At 38.3% G+C, this 21295-nt stretch overlaps 1 protein-coding gene across 2 annotated transcripts in view; it reads right to left on the bottom strand.

Annotated features, from left to right (window-relative positions):
• Positions 1–3240: 3240 nt before the first annotated feature.
• LOC111872493 (ATP-binding cassette sub-family G member 4) overlaps positions 3241–21295 on the bottom strand; it is a 94695-nt gene continuing 76640 nt past the window's right edge. For both annotated transcript variants that reach the window (XM_023866467.1, XM_023866466.2), the window contains 10 exons: positions 20362–20507; positions 16949–17187; positions 12787–13071; positions 10713–10909; positions 10283–10451; positions 9322–9422; positions 8360–8515; positions 7817–8002; positions 6347–6506; positions 3241–5022 (listed from right to left, as the gene is read on the bottom strand). In XM_023866467.1, coding sequence (XP_023722235.1) covers positions 6348–6506; positions 7817–8002; positions 8360–8515; positions 9322–9422; positions 10283–10451; positions 10713–10909; positions 12787–13071; positions 16949–17187; positions 20362–20507 — 1638 coding nt within the window. In that variant the 3' untranslated portion in view covers positions 3241–5022; position 6347. The remainder of the gene's footprint in view (positions 5023–6346; positions 6507–7816; positions 8003–8359; positions 8516–9321; positions 9423–10282; positions 10452–10712; positions 10910–12786; positions 13072–16948; positions 17188–20361; positions 20508–21295) is intronic.

The following is a 21295-nucleotide window of genomic DNA, read 5'->3' as shown; positions in this document are numbered from 1 at the left end:
CTGCTGTCGGAACCAGGTGGTGACTTCCCTTTCTACAGCTTCATTGTCGGGAAAATGTTCAGCTGAAAGATGATGTTTAAGAGGGCAGACTCCTACTGTAACATACTCAGGAAACTTCGTAAGGCTATTCAACGGAAGCGACCAGGATTCGGTGTGTTGCTCTTGCATGACAACGCATGTCCCCATACTTCCAACAAGACAAATGAGACACTGAGAAATTTCAAGTGGGAAGTCCTCAAGCATACTCCGTATAGCCCCGACCTTTGCTCCAAGTGACTTCCATTTGTTCGGCTCTCTTAAACATCAAGGATTTCTAACCTTAAAAACTCTTTTAAATTTTAGTGCATGGGAACAGGATTTATTTGTCCAGCCACTATGGAACTGGTGGCCAGCTCCTAACTTGGTGGTAATGGGAATTATTCCTGATAGAGCCTGCTGAATCTGACAAAATTGTGAAGTGCAGAGATGATGGTTAAAGATTATTCAAAACAAATGCAACTGTCATGGACTCCATGCAGACAGCATACCTGATGAAAGAACAGGGCCTAATACAGTGTGTCCTTTAGAATCACTTCAACCTTTACTGACTCATACTGGATTCTACTGAGGATATTATGTCCTGCACAGACCATTGCAGTTATGTAGGCATGCCAATGCACACACCATACAGATTTCTGTATATGTAATATTTATAAAAAACCATGTGTTCTTGCTAAATACCTGACGATGTGCTCAGGTGACTGGTGTCAAATGGCAGTACAGCACTAAGGGTGCCACTAACATAGTCAATGTAGAAAGCAAAGTTAGTTTTGAAATAAGCCAATGGCGATAGACTAGGACTGCTGATGTCAATAGATGTTACTAAAATACAAGGAACATAGTAACAACATAGTCTATATTCATTTACTTCGTTCCCCATGGTAGTGCTTCTGTGCTGTCCATGTCTACCTTAACAATATTTGTAGTTTTGTTGTCAGGGAAACTGTTATGTAATCAAACAATGCTGGCCTTCATGTCCTGGATCTCATCTGCCTTTCACACATGTTCTTTGAAAGTCTGTCTGTGGTGCACATAAGGTGTCAGTTAACTATGGGCAAACTACTGAAACTTTCAATTAGACTTCTCATTTATTTTCCTTTGAAATCCTTGTTACTGAAACACCTGAGCCCACCTAAGTTCGAACTGAATTAATTCACAGTGATATGGATGTAACTGACATACTGTATGTCCATGAAGATCATAGTCTTCAGGAATGTGACGCCATGTGGCTGATAGGCACCAATGTTTCAGGGAAACCCACCATCTCCATTTTAAGGTACATATTCCTCCATTCTTCTAGCCTCAAAATGGAGGCAACAGGTTCCACCAAAATACTGGTACATATCTGCACAGTGTCATACCTCAGAAGAACATGATCTTAACACTCACCACTGTTAGAACCTCAAACCACAATTATGTCAAATATCCTTGGCATGTTACTGAATACAGTACACATCATATCTCCATTCTTCAACATTTATAATGATGATTAAATATTTACTAAGCATGCCCTCTTAAAATGAAACATTGTGCATCTTACATTACACATAAAGCTATTTATTTATACTTTACTCATCCCTTTAAAGCAAAGTGGTTACCATATGCACCACTTCCTCTGACACACAAAAACTCAGAATTTTGCCCAGTGTATTTATCTGTTTAATATGATTCTCACAATAAACAGCTATCACTTCCCCAGTTGATCTTTGTAGGGATGTGTTTCCTGTAGCGTACGAACTGTACTATTACATATTACTTTGATGATTTTCAGCCTGGTGTCAGCAGCTCAGACTATAGCATCAAATTGTAGAACAATTTATCGATGATGAATTTTAAAGGATGTGAAGAAGAAAAGCCCGGCCTATTTTAGGGAACCACCTCAGCATTCACCTGAGGAGACTGAGGAAAACCACAAAAACCTGTCAAGATTGTCATGTCCCAGCTGAGATAAAAATCAGGCACCTCCTAAATATAAGTTACAAGCATTATCACTTGTGCCAACTTGCTTGGTTCAAGTAATGTTACAGAGATTATACCATATATCTCACAATGCCATGTAGATCCTTCAGTCATAGATACAGATTATGATACAGATACAGATAATATTACAGAGATTATACCATATATCTCACAATGCCATGTAGATCCTTCAGTCGTAGATGATCAAAAAGTATTCCTCATTCAGTCTAGTTAGTTAGTTAGTTATTGGAGAGGGTGGGTTTTCCCCATGCACTGAGACCTGTATTGGTCCATTGTGCTTCCCTCTATAATTTCTACCAGTCTCTATATCCTACCGGTACTGGTGCGTACCATCAGTCCCGCCCAGCCAGCGAGACCGGCTCTACTAGCTGAGAGGTATCTATAATGCTTCCCCATCTACCAGAGGTATTAGAGACTGCTGTTGGGCAGGAAACGTCCGTTAATTTGGCTCAGTGACCTCCTTTGGAGACATGAGGTTCTTTTACGTGCCGTAAAGCTATGACACGGGACCCATGGCTTAAAGTCCCTCCCGGAGGACTGAATTTTTCCGCCCTTAAAAATTCGACGACGTCCGCTGGGTATTTGAACCCGCGTACTACAAGTCATGAGGTGGGAATGTTACCTCTAGACTACGGAGGCTGCTTCATTCAGTCTAAATCTGCGTCATGTTGGGCCAAAGACAGACAACACTCATTCTAATGTTACACCACATACCCAACTGCTGGCCAGATTAAGGCCAAAACATCATGTGGGACCAATGACACCTGTCATGGTAGGCCATATTCAGATTAACATATGATACAGGGCCAGAGACAGACTTCATCTGTCTACATTAAGGAATGAACATCTGTGTGCCTCCTTCAGCAGAAGATAATGTCACACAAGCCTAAAGTTACTGGACTAATGATCAATCATATGAACGTCCATGCATCAAGTATGTTCACCTACAAGCTAAGCTGTATTATCAAATCATAAGTTTACATTACATAAATATTACAGCACAAGAATTGTAGTACTGGAAGCCTATGCGGTGGGAAAGCAAGCTTTGTGAGATTGGCCCAATACTCCTTTCTTTCTAAAATCCTTTCTGCATTGTGTAGTGCTTACGAGCATAAAATGGCTACTTGCCGTTATCTTCACCCTATCTTGTATGCAACATGTAACTATTTACAGCACTGGGTTAAATGAATGTACACACAACGTGTGACAAGGCAAGAATCATTAGAACAGCACAAACACATGTTGTATTCTGTATGAAAATGCTACACTGCTACAACAGATTCATTATATAAATCAGTATAAATAACCCAAAACTCCATAGTACATAAACTATATTATGTGATGAATGTGTATACCAAGAATTTCCGAATAATAAAATATTTAAAAATCATATTATAATAGTTTGAATGGCAGATTTCATGCCTAACATACACTTTAATGCTATAAATGATACAAAATATTGAGACTCTCTTCAGAGTATTATATATTCAACTAGGGTCATGCTTCTTGTATCACTCTGCAGACATTATTTTCTCTATTCACCAGGCAAGGTAAAGGAATCCACTTCTTAGTCAAGTGAGGCAGGTATGAAGTTCTAAAGATTATGGACTAGCAGAAGATCTTAACAGGTTAACATAACATGAGACTGGTATCCACAACATGCCCTACATTAAAACTCTGGCAAAGTAGAAAACTTCTGAACCACATACAGAAAAGTTGTATTCCAGTGCAGCTGCCAAAAACTTGAATGACACACAGCCTGAGAAAATTAAATGCATAAGCACACATGAACTTTTCTGAAAATATAATTCTATGTAACAGGAAACATGCCAACATTTAACACAACTTGCAGCTCCCTGCATTATCTCTATACAAATTACTGCAAGATTTGGTAGTATGGATACCAGCCCAAATAAAATATATTTAAAAAATTCACTGTCACACATTCAAATGACATATTAAACAAATGGGCCATGGGGACATGGCCAAAGAGACTAATATGAATATTTGTGATTCCAGAGATCAAATGACAAAATCAACGTTAAATACATATGAGAGTTGTTCAAGTGAAACCAATCAGGGATTCTCCAGGTGAAGAAATAGTGTAGAGGCTGTTAAAAGTAGTGACACTGGGGCAGGCATTCCACTGATCCACCACCTGATGGATATCCTCTGCAAAGAATTCCCATCATGTCACACATACTAATGGGCAAACATGTTTCATTTACACAGTCCTCTTGTATGTACAGCAATTCTTGTCTATGATTTGTGAAGGTATTCTAACTGGATAAACATCTGCTTACAAGAAAGGTCTATCCCTTTTCGACATAAATGACTAGGAAGAAGTACATTTTAAGGGCAGATGGTTTCCCAAAGAATATAAATAAGAGCACAAAAAAAAATGCATTTCCTTCTTACTGTCCTGTTTCTTTCGGCTTATAGTAAAAAATAGTTTTGTGATGTGGCTAGAAATGACCAATATTCTGACCTACAAAATATCTTCTGAGGACTAAAAAGGCTACATCTACCTCAGAAGCGATACTCATTTGAACAGCAACTGTGGTTCTCAGTAGTGAATGTGTTATCACCAAAATAAATTATGTTTGTACATAATTTTCGACCTCATGCCAAAACAGAATTTGCATTCACTTCCATCATCACAGTCCAATACAAAAGTATTCATGTTTGTATAAAAATTCAAGATAATTTCTACATCTGCAGTTACAGAACAAACAGTTGCTGCCAAAATGTGGTATAATGGTTCACTTGCAAGCTACATGAATTCAGCAGATTAAAAGACAGAAAGATTAGTTACACTGAATCCAGAAGAGCTATCATCCCACTGAACTCACACCATGATGACAGGACTTTTGATCATCCTGAGACTTCAACAGTCTTATTAGTAAGTGATGTGGCCCCATACAGTAAGTCTTTATGCTGCTTCAGAAACATCTGAATGACATGATTAGGCTTCATTCAACCAGTAGACAGGGATGGGACAAGCTGCAAGAAACATGCAATCTTTAACTTCACAATAATGAAACAATTTAGGCAGTACATATTAAATGCAAACATAGTAATGCAGTTTACTGATACATGAACTGTAGTTAATTAACAGAACAAAGAACTATTTCTCTTAGTCAAATTTATTTATTTACAAAACCACAAGTTCCTCTAATTTTATTATACATGCACTGGCGTTGTGAAATTTAGTGCTTCTGCAAGTTCTATTTTTTCATTCTATTAGGTACTTCCAAACATGAGATCTAAAAGATGAATGGAAATAAAGGTTTTATTTAAACTGTTATTTCAGACTCCTTTACACTGCAAACATTTTCAGCTCAAGTAAGCGCATTAGAAGGAGACTGACACAACTGATTGCATGTGCTTCTACAGTGAGTGCACCTTAACCCCTCCATCTTTCCCTCCAGTCTATGCACAACTACTTGCCCAAGGACAATGGTGTGTCTGTGCCCACATTTCATCAAGTAGATCAAATGTAAAAGGTTGTTGGCTTTATTTCCAAACGTTCAACATGACTGTTCAAACTAATAATGCATAAATCAGGAGACAGGCAGTATACAAAGGCACAGATTTCATGATTAATTATCTGTATTCAGATCCATTTAACTGAAAATTTATAGCTCTAAGCCGGAGGTTATGTAATGGAGGTTATGTTATGTAATTTTATTTCACAAAATTTCTTGTTTACAGTATGGGTGTGTGAATGGTGTGAGCAAACGCAATGTTCATGCATGTTCATGCTCACATATGCATGTAAAAAGGGCAAATAATTTGTCGATACTCACTCACCCAAAACTGTGAAACATGAAACATGAACCCAGACAGGGTGGGGTAGAAGATACACAGAAAGGCTTTTAAGCAAAAGGGTTTTGGAAGGAAAAGAGGACTGTTTTGCAACATATGTTAACAGGAAGAATACACTAATACTGAGTAGGATGAGAATGAAGATGAAGAAAAGATGATTATGACTGATAAGAGAAAATTAAAAGAAATGAGACCTGGACTTTTGATACTGAAACTTATTAAGTAGTTACTATAGGATTCTGACGGTGGTGTATAACACACAGAGATATTGGGTTTTTGGACTTTATCCATCGTCCTGGTTTTTAAGATTGAGGCTAGCTCTTTCTAAGGGACCCAACAGAATAGGTGTTTTCCCTCACCCGAGGACGGAAACAGATCCAGTTTCCAAAACGTCGTGTTTTTCTCAGTTATCTTAAAAACCAGAATGATGGATAAAGTCCGAAAACCCAATATCTCTGACTGAAACTTATGTTCATGTCATGCTGACTGCAACATTTACCTCATCGTGTGGAAAGCAGTTTCCAGCGCAAAAACACAAATGCAGATACCCTCAGCACAAAAAAGATAATAACCAAGGCAATAATATCCAGAGTGAAATTTGCATTGACCATGTCCAGTTCCTCCAGGGTTGTCATTGGAGATTTGAAGTGACAGTAGACCTATAAGCACACAGCAATGTACTGTCAGGTGATAGTGAGTACACATGTGGTTTGGACTGGTACCTGGATCTACTGGTCACTGATTACCCTTCTCTACAAATAAGTACAACATTTTTTATGTACTCACAGTCATTCTGGCATCATCGAACCATTGCTAGGTTGCAAGGTATGAGTATAATAACTGGGACTCCTTTGTTAGCTCACAGGCTCTCTGTATATTGTCTTGTTGCAGGGCATCAAGAAAATGCTGGCACAAAAGCACCTCAACTATTTATGCTAGAGGAGGGTTGTGTTTCTGTCGCCTAGAAAATGCATGATTCTGCAATATCCCCATGGTTCAAACATTCCAAAGTTTATGGGTTTTAGATGCCATACCACAGTAAGCATCCAGTGAAAAAGAAATGAGGGAGCCTACAGCAAAACTGAACACAGAATAGGAAAATGATATACATCCATGTCTTTGTGCGTTTTATCTCCAAAATAACGGGTATTCACTGGAAATGGGCGAAATTTATGGTCAAAGGTGGACAAATGCAGTTTGGCTGACACAAGTAAAACTGAAATTTTGTTTTAAATTTATCAAAAATGGCTTATTCATACTAAAATTAAAATTGTATATGATAACAGTATATACATTTTGTTATGGTCTACAACCTTTACTGGAAACATATTTTGGTACAGTACATACTGAAAGAAAGACCAGGATAATTTATGCCTCTATTCAAAGTGTGGTCCTGTACTCAGCACTAGCTCAAATGTCTGCTGTCAGTTAACTCCAACAAACTTTCCTTTAATTATACTTCTGCATCTGTTATTATGATACTTAAAGTTCTTGCTCTCAGTTTCATGGAACAGGTATTTTACAGGCTCAACTACCCTCAAAATCCTCTTCCTACAGTCTCTTTGGTCTCGCCATTTTAAGTTTTTCTCTGTTACTTCTTGCTGCCTTGTTTTATTTTCCATTAAGAATTTCTCAGTTGCACTGAATTCACTTTACTAATGTATAAGCGGTGATGAATTTATTGAAGTTAAGTTGGAGTTCTGTCAGTGTTATAAAGATGTAAAACTGATTTTGAATTTTGGGGTCCCAGATTTTATTCTTTGTCTGGCTGCCAAATATCCTGATTATGGTTCTTTGTGGTTAGTAACTTAAAATATGTCTCTACCACTTCCTTAAAATCTTCCCTTTCATCTCTCACAATAATACTCTCATTCAGAGCTATATAACTTATGCAGTCAAGAAAGCATCATTAAATAAATTATGAAAGAAACAAACAGGAATAATCTTCATCACATTATAACATACATACCTGATGGCATTTGAGCTTTTCTCGACCAAAGGCATAAGTGGCAAGGGCTGTTCCTTCAAAGCCATAACGGATGTAACTGAGATAAGTGATCCAGCGAAGATATACTGGTATAGCATCAAAGCTCACGAAGAAACCAGAGAAGAGAAGAAAGGGCACTGACATAACAGGAGCCAAGAAAACGCCATTCTGAAAACAAAGATAAAATTTCTTCTGACAAAACTTATAATAAGATGTGCACAGACTGAGATCACAGCACTGCAGACACACAGGGACATGTGAGGCAGGCCAACTGACTTTCAGATGGTAGAGTGACTTACAATTTAATCAACCAATCAACTAACTACCTCCATTATTCACCATTCTTCTGAAAACAACAGTTACTGAATTGATAAAAAAATCTGCCCTATTACAGGCTCAGAAAGTTCACTGCCAGAATCACATAAGATGGTCTCTCAGCTAAAACTGAAGCACACTTCTCCATACGACATATGACAATACACCAGAAAAATCACCATCCATAAGATGACATTATTATTTACATACCTGAACATTCATGGCAGCTCCAACAACTAACCCAACACTTTGTGCAACAAAGGATATGAGAAGACATGCCCCAAGGAACATAGAAAATCTTGACAGTTCACATGGCTGTGCCGTCAAGAAGTATACGATTGTTACATATATCACACAGAATACTGCCTGTAACAGGAGAAAACAAACAGTTTTACAGATCACATGTCTGTCCCATATTCTGTATAAAAAACTGATGACAGACGTACCACATCAATACTATAAATTCATTTCCAGTGAAAGGTGAGCAGGCTGTCTAGCAGTACAATGTGTTAACTGTACTTAGGTTACATCAAATTCAAGTCATCGATAGGAATGTGGTGTAACTGAAGCATTTCATGGTTTTCCTCTGCATTTCCATGTACATTTTAGGATAGTACCTTCATACAGACACTGACCACCTCCTCTACACCCTGCGCAGTTCATCTTTATTGTTAACCCTTATTTGTAATTCAGTGCTAAGTAACTTCTGTAGTTGAACAGTATGCACTATGACATTCCCACTGTATGTTCACCTTCAGCACCATGTACAAAGACCACATAAAAAGCACCAACATGATGATTACATGTAAGATTTGAGGCTTTCACGGCGGTGACTATGAAGAAAGCAGTCTTCTGAGATTTGGCACCGTGTATATGTCTGATTTTACCAGTTCTCACGGTCTCTTCGCTTGCAGATTTCTTATATTTTTTCTTCTACCATGAAGATGGAGGCGATACGTTCCTCCGAAACGTCGGTTAACACCACATATACACGGTGCCAAATCCCAGAAGACTGCTTTCTTCATGATGATTACATATCTTCTGAACTACTGCCTGCAGATTTTCATGAAGAAAGTCTATACCTCAAGTACTCTAGCACAAAAGTACAAAGTAAAATTATACAAATTACTTAATTCCACGTTCAAATGGAGGCAAAGGCAGAGTCTCCTTACCTGAAATGGTATATCTGATAATGTTATGGCAAGATAGTATGACCTCAGTGAATACCAACGGTTGAAGTTTTCTTTTACAAGAACTGGCATTTCCAATGGAACTGTAACATAAATACAAATTTGAAAAATATTTGGATCACTAAATGGAAGGTTAGGCAAGCAAAAAGGCAGCTCTTTTCAATCAGTTAAGAAGTCAGAAAGTACAAAATCCTGAAAATAACATTTACTTACATAATTACTTTGGGCTCAACTTCACAGGCTCAAAATCTAATCATAATAACTAATACTGAAAAAAACACAAAACACATGTTACAAGCTCTTCTAAATTAGTATTTTTCATGAAACTGACAACAGCTGAAAATGGGGAAATTATTGGTGGTAGCTCTACACCTACCAGTAACATTAGCAATATCTAGAACAAGCAGAGGCCGCACCTGTCAGCACATTACAGTACCATAATTTCCTGCAGCATTATAGCTATTTTATTATATATAGAGATTTATATTTATTTATTTATTCTGTCACTCATCAACTACTCATTCATTTACTAATTTATTTCCTTATCTGTTTATTGCTCCATTTAATTATTTATTTTATTCAGCTAATCATTCATTAATTTTACAGTTCTACGTCAGACTTTGTCAGAGAGTAATTAGCACAAAACACAGGTATCCCTTGTTTCATCAACATTGGAAAGTCAATGGAAATTTCATTTTATATTTCAGATTTTCACTTTATAAACAGATTTCATGGAATTAATAACCTTTACAAATCGAGGGATACCAGTATATCAAGCATGAAACTAACATGAGGAAAGCATTATGTCATAGCAAAGTGTGAGGTGCAGATGGGAAGTGAGTATTCAACCAAAACTAAATGAAACAGAATGGATTGGACTAAGCTCAATGTTGTTCTGACAGAACTTCAGATTTCTAAAGAGTGAATAAAAACTGATACGTACATGAGAGGATGGTGATTGTCATTGATGTGTACATGAGGAACAACATGTTGAAGAACAGGAAACCCAAATTACTGAGGACCTTGGCTCCATCATTACCAATGTCATAATACAGGGCACCGATCAGAAGTCCCACCAGGATATGAGCAAACAGTCGCAGGTACATCAGAGTCTACAAAGAGTGTTTAAAGATCTCACTTAATTCTTTGACAAGTATATACAACCTGTATTCATGTAAGAATGAAAGTGGGCAGACTGGGTCTGCTCATATAATGCACATTTACAGTTTTCCACTTGCACTTGCTTGCTCTCAGCACATCCTCATCTTGTGCTGGCTTCGTTTCTTCAATACAAGTAATTTTAGTGTGTGTAAGCACACTTTAATATAATGACTGCAGTAAGTCCCAGTACGAAACATATGACATAGCCTTACCCAGTCTCGTCTGCTGAAGAGCAGGGTCCTCTTCAAAACTATCCAGAACTGAGTGAATTCAGAGATTGGATACCGCCGTGGACTTGCAACAAAGCCTGTGTCTAGTAGAGCTGTTGTCACATTGTCAGGAGCCTTCTCAGATGCTGTGAGGTCCACAGGAATAACTATACTAGCTGGCACGGCTTCACCAGTGGCACCTACCAATAATACATCACAATTTGTAAGCAAACAGCTGCCTCACACTCATATGTCACACACTGTCAGCTTGTAAGAGCCTCACATAGGTACATCACATTGTCAGCCAACAGAAGCCTCACACAGATAATCACACTGTCAGCCTACAGATGTCTCAGATAAACCCATCACATTCTACAAGCCTACATGCACTACTCATAGAATAAATTATCCGGACTTCTTTCCAACTAGACAAAAGCACAAACAATGGCAAAGAGTTACTGGAATACAGAAAAGTCTGAAATTTGGAAGTACATTTTGGAACTGGAATAAATCACAATATAAAATATGCATTCAATTATTGCAGAAAATAATATTATAGATGAAGCTAAATTCTGACTTCTGAGTGTAAAAATATTAATGGCACATAGTAACACACATTAACAAATTAACCTTACTGCTGCCAATCCCATTGATACTACCTATGCAAGAACTGTCACTCTATTTTGAAAAAAGCTATGTAACATTTCCAAAAGGGACCTCTGTGTCTAAGGCACAATGTAGAAAATTTACAAGTGAATGTCTTAAAAGTTAATTTCTTGCAAACTCTCCTACACTTCATCAAAATGTTTTACAACTTCATTTGCAGATGTGTTATGATTTGATCAAANCTCTGTGTCTAAGGCACAATGTAGAAAATTTACAAGTGAATGTCTTGCAAACTCTCCTACACTTCATCAAAATGTTCTACAACTTCATTTGCAGATGTGTTATGATTTGATCAACCACCTTCAATGTCACCTAGAACAACATTTCTCAAGCAAAAATTTCCTTTGGCAGCATTTAAAAAGTGAGAAACATGTTTCATGGCAACATAACTTGACACATGTAACTTTTTACATGTAAAACAAATCCTGTAAACAACACTGTTGACTTACATTTTAACAAACTGCAAGGGAAATGTGATCACCATAATTTATGCACTTTATTAAATGTGAAAATTCTCACTGAACATTTTTCCACAGCTACCCCAATAATATTTTCATTTTTCAATTTGCTGCAGTATTTGTTTTTTCAAGAATAAAAGTGAACAGACAGAACAATGTGGCACAGGCCCACAATAATCATGTAAAATTAATACATAAATTTACAGAAGATATAAAAGAACTGTTTATTAGTAATGAAAGTATCTGGTGGTTGCATGACATATTATTGGTGGTCATAAGTGGCCAAGCAGGCCACATGTGAGAATAGTGATTTCACAGCATAGTTTGTTAAACCACCATAAGAAGTGTTATGATACAGTGTAGATGGTCAATTGCAGGAAATATGCTTTGTAATACACATCAAACAAATGCACTGGATTAAACAGTTAATATTTGCAGTGTTGTATCATCTCTTAACATACATATGGTTAAATACTAACAGTAAACCAGCTTTTTTCTTTTTTCATTGGTGCTACAGCCCTCATTTGGGCCTGGGCCTACCTCCATGAAACTCTCTGTTTCACTTCGGTTTTACTAGATCTTAGACATAATGTAGGACACCTTGGGCGGGTGATCAACTCGTCACAAGGCCTCTACCTGTACACAAACACAGAAAAATGCATACAAACATCCATGCCCTGAGTGGGATTCGAACCCACAATCCCAGCTTCCGAGTGAGCGAAGACAGTGCATGCCTTAGACCGCTCGGCTACCGTGACCGGCAAACCAGCTTTTAGACATCAGAAATATTAGATGGGAGGTCTCATTGAACTTTCCTCACCATTTCAATTGTTTCACTTCAAGGAAAAAGAAGTACAATTAAAGAGTTCATTAGCAATATGAACCTTATTAATTCCAACAATTCTCTCTGAAAAGCATACTGAGTAGTACTAAGGTGTATACTTCACACTTACTTTGTTCCTCCTTAGTAACATCCTTGGTAACAAACGGTTGGTATAGATTCACATCTGTTGCAGCATTAGCAGTGTATTTTACAGCATCACTGTCTCCATTCTCCACTGCATTTGTACCAAGGGCTCCATTGCCATTTGAGATTTTCACATCTGCATTGTTGAGAACTTCTGCTGGTGGCAGTTCTGGGAATGGTTTTCCTGTACGGATGTCATGTTTTCCATTCTGGATAGCATTCACTAGTTTACGAATGTTGTCTCCATACTCACCACATGATACTTCAATCACTAAAGGAAACAAACAAACTTTATTGTTTATATTCTTTTCTTATACAGAATGGAAAATGATGCATTTACTCAATATGGCCATCAGAAAATTAATTAAGGGAAATTTTAATAACAACAAATATACTTTCTAACTGCATGAAAGAGTATCTTTCTTCAACAGCTGACACTTATTTGTCAGCTTGATGTGTTGCACAGTACCCATACAATATGGGCTGCTACTGAGACCTGGTGTCCATTAGTGAGTTATTACAATTAATTTCTTTTCCTTTGGTGGAAAAGTTTGTCTTCGGGTCCCTTAGTGGCCAAATATGATTGCTGTTTACTTCTGTGATTTAGAGTCTCCTCTGTTGACCACCACATGTATTTTGACCATAATGTTGGAAGTCTGAGTGGGTTTTGATGGAAAAATGGAGTAAGAAGAAATTTAGAAATTCTAGAAAGCTCACATTAGATTGAATGTGGGTATAGCAAACGTGATTAGGGATATCAGATGCTACAAGTGAAGAATACTAATTGCTAGAGGCCAGGACTGGGACTGCAACTTATTCACGAAGGGCCAGAAACTGACATGGATTCAAGGCTGCAAAAATTGGAGAGAATATGCTTGATATGGGATTGTGTCAAGAAAGGAGAGCATGGTTTAATGTCAGCAGTTCTGAGTAAAGTTCTCTCCTGTGAGATATCATGCTTCTTTGTTGATTGATTATTGGCTTATAGGGTGTCCAGATGAAAGGTCTAAAAAATAAAAAATTTATATCTCAGAAACTGTCATGCCCATATCCGGAAAGGAAAACTCTGAAAGTTTTCTTCTTCATGCTCAGCTTATGTGCATGCACCAGCTGGTGACCTTCGGTGAGCTCAGTAATGATGCTGACACCACAAAACAGGTTCAATGTGTGTTGTGGCCAGCAGAGTTTCAATCTCTTGCAGCTGTCCAATGTCATTTTAGAACACAATATGAACATCAACCTCCTACATGGATAAGCATTTGGTTCCGGGACAACAAACTGAGGACTACAGGTAGTCTGTTGCATGTAAAATCTCCTGGAAAGACACACATCTCTGAACAAAATGTCAATCGCATTAGAGAGGCATTCCAGCAAGGTCCACGCAAATCAATTCGCGCTGCTAGCTTGAAGTTATATACAAATTCCACGTTCAACAGTACATAAAGTTCTAGACAAAAGACTCTGCCTAAAAGTGTACAAGATTGAAACGATTCATGCACTAAAACTGTGTGACCAAGAAGCAAGCATGCACATACTTTGCTGTGGACATGCTAGAAAGAACTGACGCATCACCTGATTTTCTCTGTCAAGTGTGCTTCTGAGACAAGGTGATGTTCCATGTCAGTGGAGTTGTAAACAGGTGAAACTGCAGGATTTGAGGCAGTCAAAATCACATGTCACATGTGAATTGGAGAGAGGTAGCCCCAAAGTGAACGTGTGAGCCAGCTTAATGCATGACAAGTTGATTGGACTGTTTTCCTTTTGGGAAAAGACTGTGACTGTATGTTTGTACTTGGACATGCTTGAGCTGTATGCATTGCCCCAGTTACCACCTCAAATTATCCTCCAAAAAGATGGGCGCTGTCACATTTCAGCCACCATCTTAGGAATCACCTGAACAGAAAGATGGCTGGGAGATGGATTAGCAGAGGTGGACCAATTGCTTGGCCTCCTGGGTCACTGAATTTAGTAACAGAAAACATGCTTCAAGCAACATGGAACAAGGTCCAATATCATCTGAATGTTTGTCATTCCACAAAGGGAGCACAAACTGAAATTTACTGAGAAAGTTATATTCTCAGAAAAAAAAACTATAATACTTTCTGTTTATAATGGTGTAATCCATAGATGTGTATATTAAATGTCTTCTGAGATACATTTATTCTATTTTGGATACCTTTCATCTGAACACCCTGTATTAATTTGGACTTCTTACCATGGGTTACGCTCAATACATACACATGTACTGCATATAATTCTCAGCTGTGTGTGCACGTGTGTGTGTGTGTGTGTGTGTGTGCGCGCGCGTGCATGTCCACATGTGTTTGTGTGTACTGAATGCTGAATAGGTGATCGTCATTCTGTATAATGGTCTAATTGTATCAATGCAAAGATTTAAGAGTATTCAGAATGATTTACACTTCTGGGGTGTAACATATATATGTATTAGGACTATCGTAGACTGATCTTAATACACGTTAATGAATCACATTTTGATAGGTTCTTAACTCAGTTTAGAAGTAACTGGGTTGTTGGCACATATCCAAAATGAAAAATTCCTGGTTATTACAGCCCAATGCTTGAGAGACAGTACTGGAAACAGCTGCATGTTAAGTCATGCCATTAATGTTTTGACTGCAGGTGAGAATGAGGGCCACTACTGAGTCAAAAAAATGAATTACATATTTTCATTTGATTCAAAATATTTACATCCTTTGTTAATAAATTCTTCAAGCTGCATTTAAAACACCGATTTAAGAGACTGAATCACTCCATTATATTAATATTCATATATGATAAACATAATGGCCTAATCCCTTTAAGGTTATTACTGAAAGCCTTTATTTCCTTGAGGTTAACTAGCCCCTGGTGTTCTGTATTGGTATCACACTCTGTGAACTTTATCTGGAATGTTGTCATCAGTTCTTGGGAATATTCTCTTGGGTAAAATATGTATAGTAAAGTCCTTGTAGGTAAACATTTGTCTGATAAATTTCCTATCCACAATGGTCTAAAACAAGATGCTTTATTGCCACTCCTTTTCAACTTTGCTTTAGAATATGCCATTAGGAAGGTCCAGGGAAACCAGGTGGGACTGAAATTTAATGGAACACATCAGCTGTTGGCCTATGCTGATGATGTGAATCTACTGGGTGATAATGTAGATTGCATAAAAAAACACACAACCTTAATTGACACAAGTAAAGAGGTCGGTCTAGAAGTAAACACAGAGAAAACTAAGTATATGTTGCTGTCTGGTCACCAAAATGCAGGGCAAGATCATGACATACAGATAGGACACAGATGTTTTGAAAATGTGGCACAGTTCAGATATTTTGGAACAACGATAACAGACTGAAACCTGACTCAGGAGGAAATTAAGACNGAAGAGAGATGATGTGACAGGAGGTTGGAGAAAACTGCACAATGAGGAGCTTCATAACTTGTACTCTTCTCCAAGTATAATTAGAATGAACAAGGAGGATGAGGCGGGCAAGGCATGTAGCACGAATGGGGGAGATAGGGAATGCATATAGGATATTGGTGGGAAAGCCAGAAGGAAAGAGACCACTTGGAAGACCAAGGCGTAAGTGGCTGGACAATATTCAAACGGATCTTAGAGAGATAGGATGGGATGGTATTGATTGGATTGATCTGGCTCAGGATAGGGCTCTTGTGAACATGGTAATGAACCTTCGGGTTCCATAAAATGCTGGAAAATTCTTGAGTAGCTGCAGAATTGGCTGCTCCTCCAGAAGGGCTCAGCTCCATGAGTAAGTAAGTAAGTAAGTAAGTAAGTAAGTAAGTAAAATAGTGATGTCATAATTGAAACTTTGATTAAATAGATCCTGTCAAGAACTTGAAGGATCATTATCTCTGCAGTGAAGTCTATCACTGGATCCTATGTTAAGCCAATGCAATTCACATGTTTATAACCCACTTTAACATTATAATCTTGTTCAAGAAAATTCCTCACATATAGTTCCTGCAGGTTTACAGTTTCCTCAACCTTAGTTGCATCCCCCAGCTGATAGTGGATCACTCACAATTTCTATTCACATGTTAGGTGGCACATGTTTTGTAGAAGACACGGCTGTCTATTTATGTAGCTGAATCATTCTCAGCGTAAGTGACAAAAGTGCACTCACCAAAGGATGCTGGGTTGTGGTAGCTTGGGCACACAAGTCCAAGAGTGCTAAGGAAAGGCACAAGCTGTTGTGTTGATCCCTGGTACACACATTGCCCCTCAGCCAGGGTGTACAAGTGATCAAACATCTCAAAGAGCCTGGCACTTGGCTGGTGGATGGTACAGATGATTGTACGACCACCTCGAGCCAGTGACTTCAATAGTGAGATGCACTGGAAGCAGGAAGAGCTGTCCAGACCACTAAAAAGAAAAAAAAAAAATCCACTGAATACCCAGGATAGAGTCAAGTGATGGCTTTGGCATTAGAAGTGCTAACCTCTGAATTCTGTCACAAAGTGATTCAACAGGGACCTGGTAGTCTAGACGTATGGCACTTGTCTTTCATGCAGACTCCCTCATTAGTCACTCTGCCACCATCATCAAGATTCCTCCATACCAAATATAACCCAAATCACTTAAGAAATAACACACATATTCACAAAACAAGCATACAATTTTGTAAAAAAGTAACTCCAATGATCTTAGCTGACACACACACATGCGCAAATACCCAAATTTTCTAGACCATTGGTTCACAGATGGAAGTAAGGTTGCCAGCCTTATGTGCCAGTAGCCCTTTACCCCCATGAATCTTCCTGGTACTCATTTCTGTTAGAGGCTGAGTTGACCCCCAGGGCCACAGTGCGGCTGGAAGGATCACCGAGTGCTCAGCCGATACATAATAAACCTTTTGAAAGTAAGTCTTTGGGTTTCAGGAAAGCCCACTGTGAGATCTATAAAAGGGCTTTTCAAACCCACCAACACATTAACCATAAAGATGGTAACCAAAAAACTGCAATGTTTCAGGAAATGTTGGAGAACATTCTGTACAGAATATTCCCAAAAACTAAGTCATACACGAACCTCCAGCCATAAAAACCTAAGGACATGACTAGTATCTTGTGGTTCCTCATCATATTCTATGCTAAGTTCTTAGGCTAATAAGAAAAATGTAGAAGAGGCAGGTTCCTGTATATTAAGACAGGTGCATCCATCAAAGCAACAGTGAGGCTCAACTCCTTCAAGTATTCTGTTTCTTTATTTGCACTGGGTTTGCAGAGGAATAAGTGTAGCTGGGTGTCTGGATAAAATATGACAGGATGCATAAATAATATCATCTCTGGAATATTCTGACCATCAATCCAATGTGAACAACTTCAGATCATGTGAATGTTTCTCATGTGTTCCTTACAGGAATGTGAAGGAGAACCTTCAGGTTCCATGATGGAAAATATCTTGAATTGCTTAATAAATATCCACTGGTCTCAAGAGTTAGCTGATTAGGTAAGAGTATGAAGTTATCAACAGAGACAAGTATGCATTATTTATTTTCTAAGAATAAGGTAAAGTTTTCCCTGTGCTGAACTAATTAAGCACTAAGCCATGAAGGCATATGGAGGAGTGGATGCATAGATCCACACTTTCTTGACCTAGGCACTAGGTGGAGGTGTGGTCACCTTCATGCCCAGGCTGCTTTACCCCCAGAGAATGAGCCCCTTGAACCCACTGGATAGAAGGTTGGGTGTACCCCAGAGCCGGTCTCGACAACGTGGAGAAGAGAATAAGAGATAATCAAAAAGTAAAAAAAAAAAACATTAATTCATCTCTCAGACCATTAAAGCTGACACTTCTTTCAATTCAAATTTAGTAGGTACCAGTCATATGCCTAAAGAGTTTTCATGCAGTGATCACAGAGTGAAGTACTGGTTCATAAATCTAGTTGGATTAAGCAGGTGTATGATTGGACTAACAACTGACTGACATGACAGAAAAGTGACTGCCTGCTGGATGGATGACTAGGATTCAACTGCTGGCAGCACCAGGGATTTTTCTCTCTTCCATCACATTTGAACTATATCTTCATCCCATCCAGCCTCTCATTTCATGAGTATCAAAGGGTCTTTCACCACAGGAAGCATCAGACCACGATACTGACCAGTTCTCTCCACCCTGAACCACTTTATCTAACAGGCAAAGTGAGCAGCTAATATGGCCCTCCTGATTTTAATAACCCCCCAAGGTCCAAATGTCAGTGCTATGTGCTTCTTAAGCTATTTATAAATACCTCAAGAATATATCTGCAGACCTGTAGTCTACACAACTGTAAGTTTCCAAAAATCATGCCAAATATCTGTAGCATCCCAAACAGATCTGTACTGCACTGTCAGGTGTCAGGAGCACAATAAGTAAATGTAAGAACTATCAAGTGCATAGTCAAAATGTAGGATCTGAGACTTGAGAACAAAGTTTCATTCCTATCTGCAGCATTAAAATTAATGTTTTTTTTTTGCTGCCTTTATGTAGAGAATCTCAAGTCTTTAATGGCTAGTTCAGCATGTAAGTTTGATCCACACATCTGGGTATGAGACACACAAAGGACATACCAAGATTTCTTTGCTTTGGCATATCTGACACACAATACTTCTGTTTTGAAAAATTATTTTGAACCAAGATAATTTTCAATTGTGATTTTTATCTTTTCTTAGCCTTTTCACTTTTGTTACTACATATAAATACTTTGGCACTATACTTTTGGTATAGTTACTATACCAACCAAGCGACCGCCACAATTTGGTATCAGTGCGAAAGTTATTTATATGTAGTAACAAAAGCGAAAAGGCTAAGAAAAGAAAAATCACAATTGAAAATTGTGGCCTATAGTCCGTGAACAAACTATAGTATAGTTCGTTCACGGACTACATGCCACAGAGTTCACTTATACCAAATTGTAAGGTCACATCTCTTTAAAAAATGAAGTGGGGTCAGGAGGGGGGAGGGCATGATCATACTTTGCCCAGGGCCTTAAAGTGGCCCTGCATCCATCTCAAAGGTAAGTTAAGAATGCATGTAGCTTTACCCTTAAAACCCCAACATGCCTTCATGGCATGGCACTTTACCCTTGTGCACTACAACTGACTGGAATCTGGACATGAAGAACCAAGCTGCCCAGGGACTCTCAACCTCTAGAGACAAGGCCAGAGAGAACAGTCCTAGAAACTGCAGCTGCAGCTCCAAAACAGTTAATGTATCCAGCTATCATATTCTTTGCTCCGAGTTGAGCTAAATGAAAGGTCACAGGTTGAGAGACTGTGTTATCATCTGAGTTCATCACGCATTTCACACAGCTCAGTACAGGAAGAAAGCATCAGCTATTACTGCTCTCAGGTAAATATAAAATAAAGGCGAACAATCTGTCCTGTCTATTTTATTCATCACAAACTCCACATACTGTCCCCCTTTCTTGAAAGCAGGTTACCACAGTCAGAAGCCAACATGGAATCGTCTGTGTAATGGAATACAAAAACATGAAAAGACATTTTTCATGCAGAAAAGTGACAAAAATTCTGAATTAGAAGAGTGATGACTCTTTCCTACCTTGTGGGCTCATCAAAAAACATGATGGGTGGGTTATTCACCAATTCGAGAGCAATGGACAGCCGCTTCTTCTGGCCACCTGAGAGATTACTGGTCATGGTTTTACGATGCTCTTGCAGACCCAAAGTTTCAAGGATTTCTTGCACCTGTAAGGAATATGTAAAGCCTTAATATATACCATAAAATAATATGGAACAACATTACTGACTGGATGACTAAATAACTAATCAACCAACTCCATGGAGTAAAGCCCCACTCTCAACAGCTAACAGTCACTCAGTCAAGAAAATTCCCAGGATTTATGGAACCTGAAGAATCATTATTACTATTTTTGCACAAGCCTGCTACATCTGAGGTCCTGTGTAACATTTTGTAACATGCTAGTTTTCTACACTAAGGAATAGTTTTAGCTCTCCACAGAACCCCCAGTCTGGAGGACCACTCCTTGTCATCTGATCATGACTGTTTATTCAACATACAATAAACTCCCAGTTATCTTGTATCCCAGATTACAGAATTCTAATCCAAATAGTAACACTTTCAAAGAAAAGTTACCATTCCTTTTAACCTATCGAAAAATAAATCTGCAACATATACGCATGTTCACCTGCCATGCAGTAGTTATCCCAGCCACTGTTAATAGTGATACACACTGTTCTGCCTCATACAAGTGCCATTTGCCATTACAGTAGAGGCTAGATGAATCTGTGGTTGCATTATAGTATAGATATCTGAGATCTTGCACTTATCAATTAAATGTGTCACCTCGAAGACTCCCATGCAAAATTGAAGTTAATAAATAGCTCATGTACTGTCCCATTACATTCCTATGTTCCCTTCAGTATCTGACAATTGTAGATATTTGGTGAACAGTTGATCTATTACATGAAAATTCACAGTGATGATCCTCAACAATCCGAAGCAGACTACCATT

The sequence above is a fragment of the Cryptotermes secundus genome, unplaced genomic scaffold (assembly GCF_002891405.2).
Source record: "Cryptotermes secundus unplaced genomic scaffold, Csec_1.0 scaffold537, whole genome shotgun sequence".
Taxonomy (NCBI): Eukaryota; Metazoa; Arthropoda; class Insecta; order Blattodea; family Kalotermitidae; genus Cryptotermes; species Cryptotermes secundus.
The sequence above is the reverse complement of the archived record's forward strand: the minus strand, read 5'-3'. Positions and strand labels throughout refer to the sequence as shown.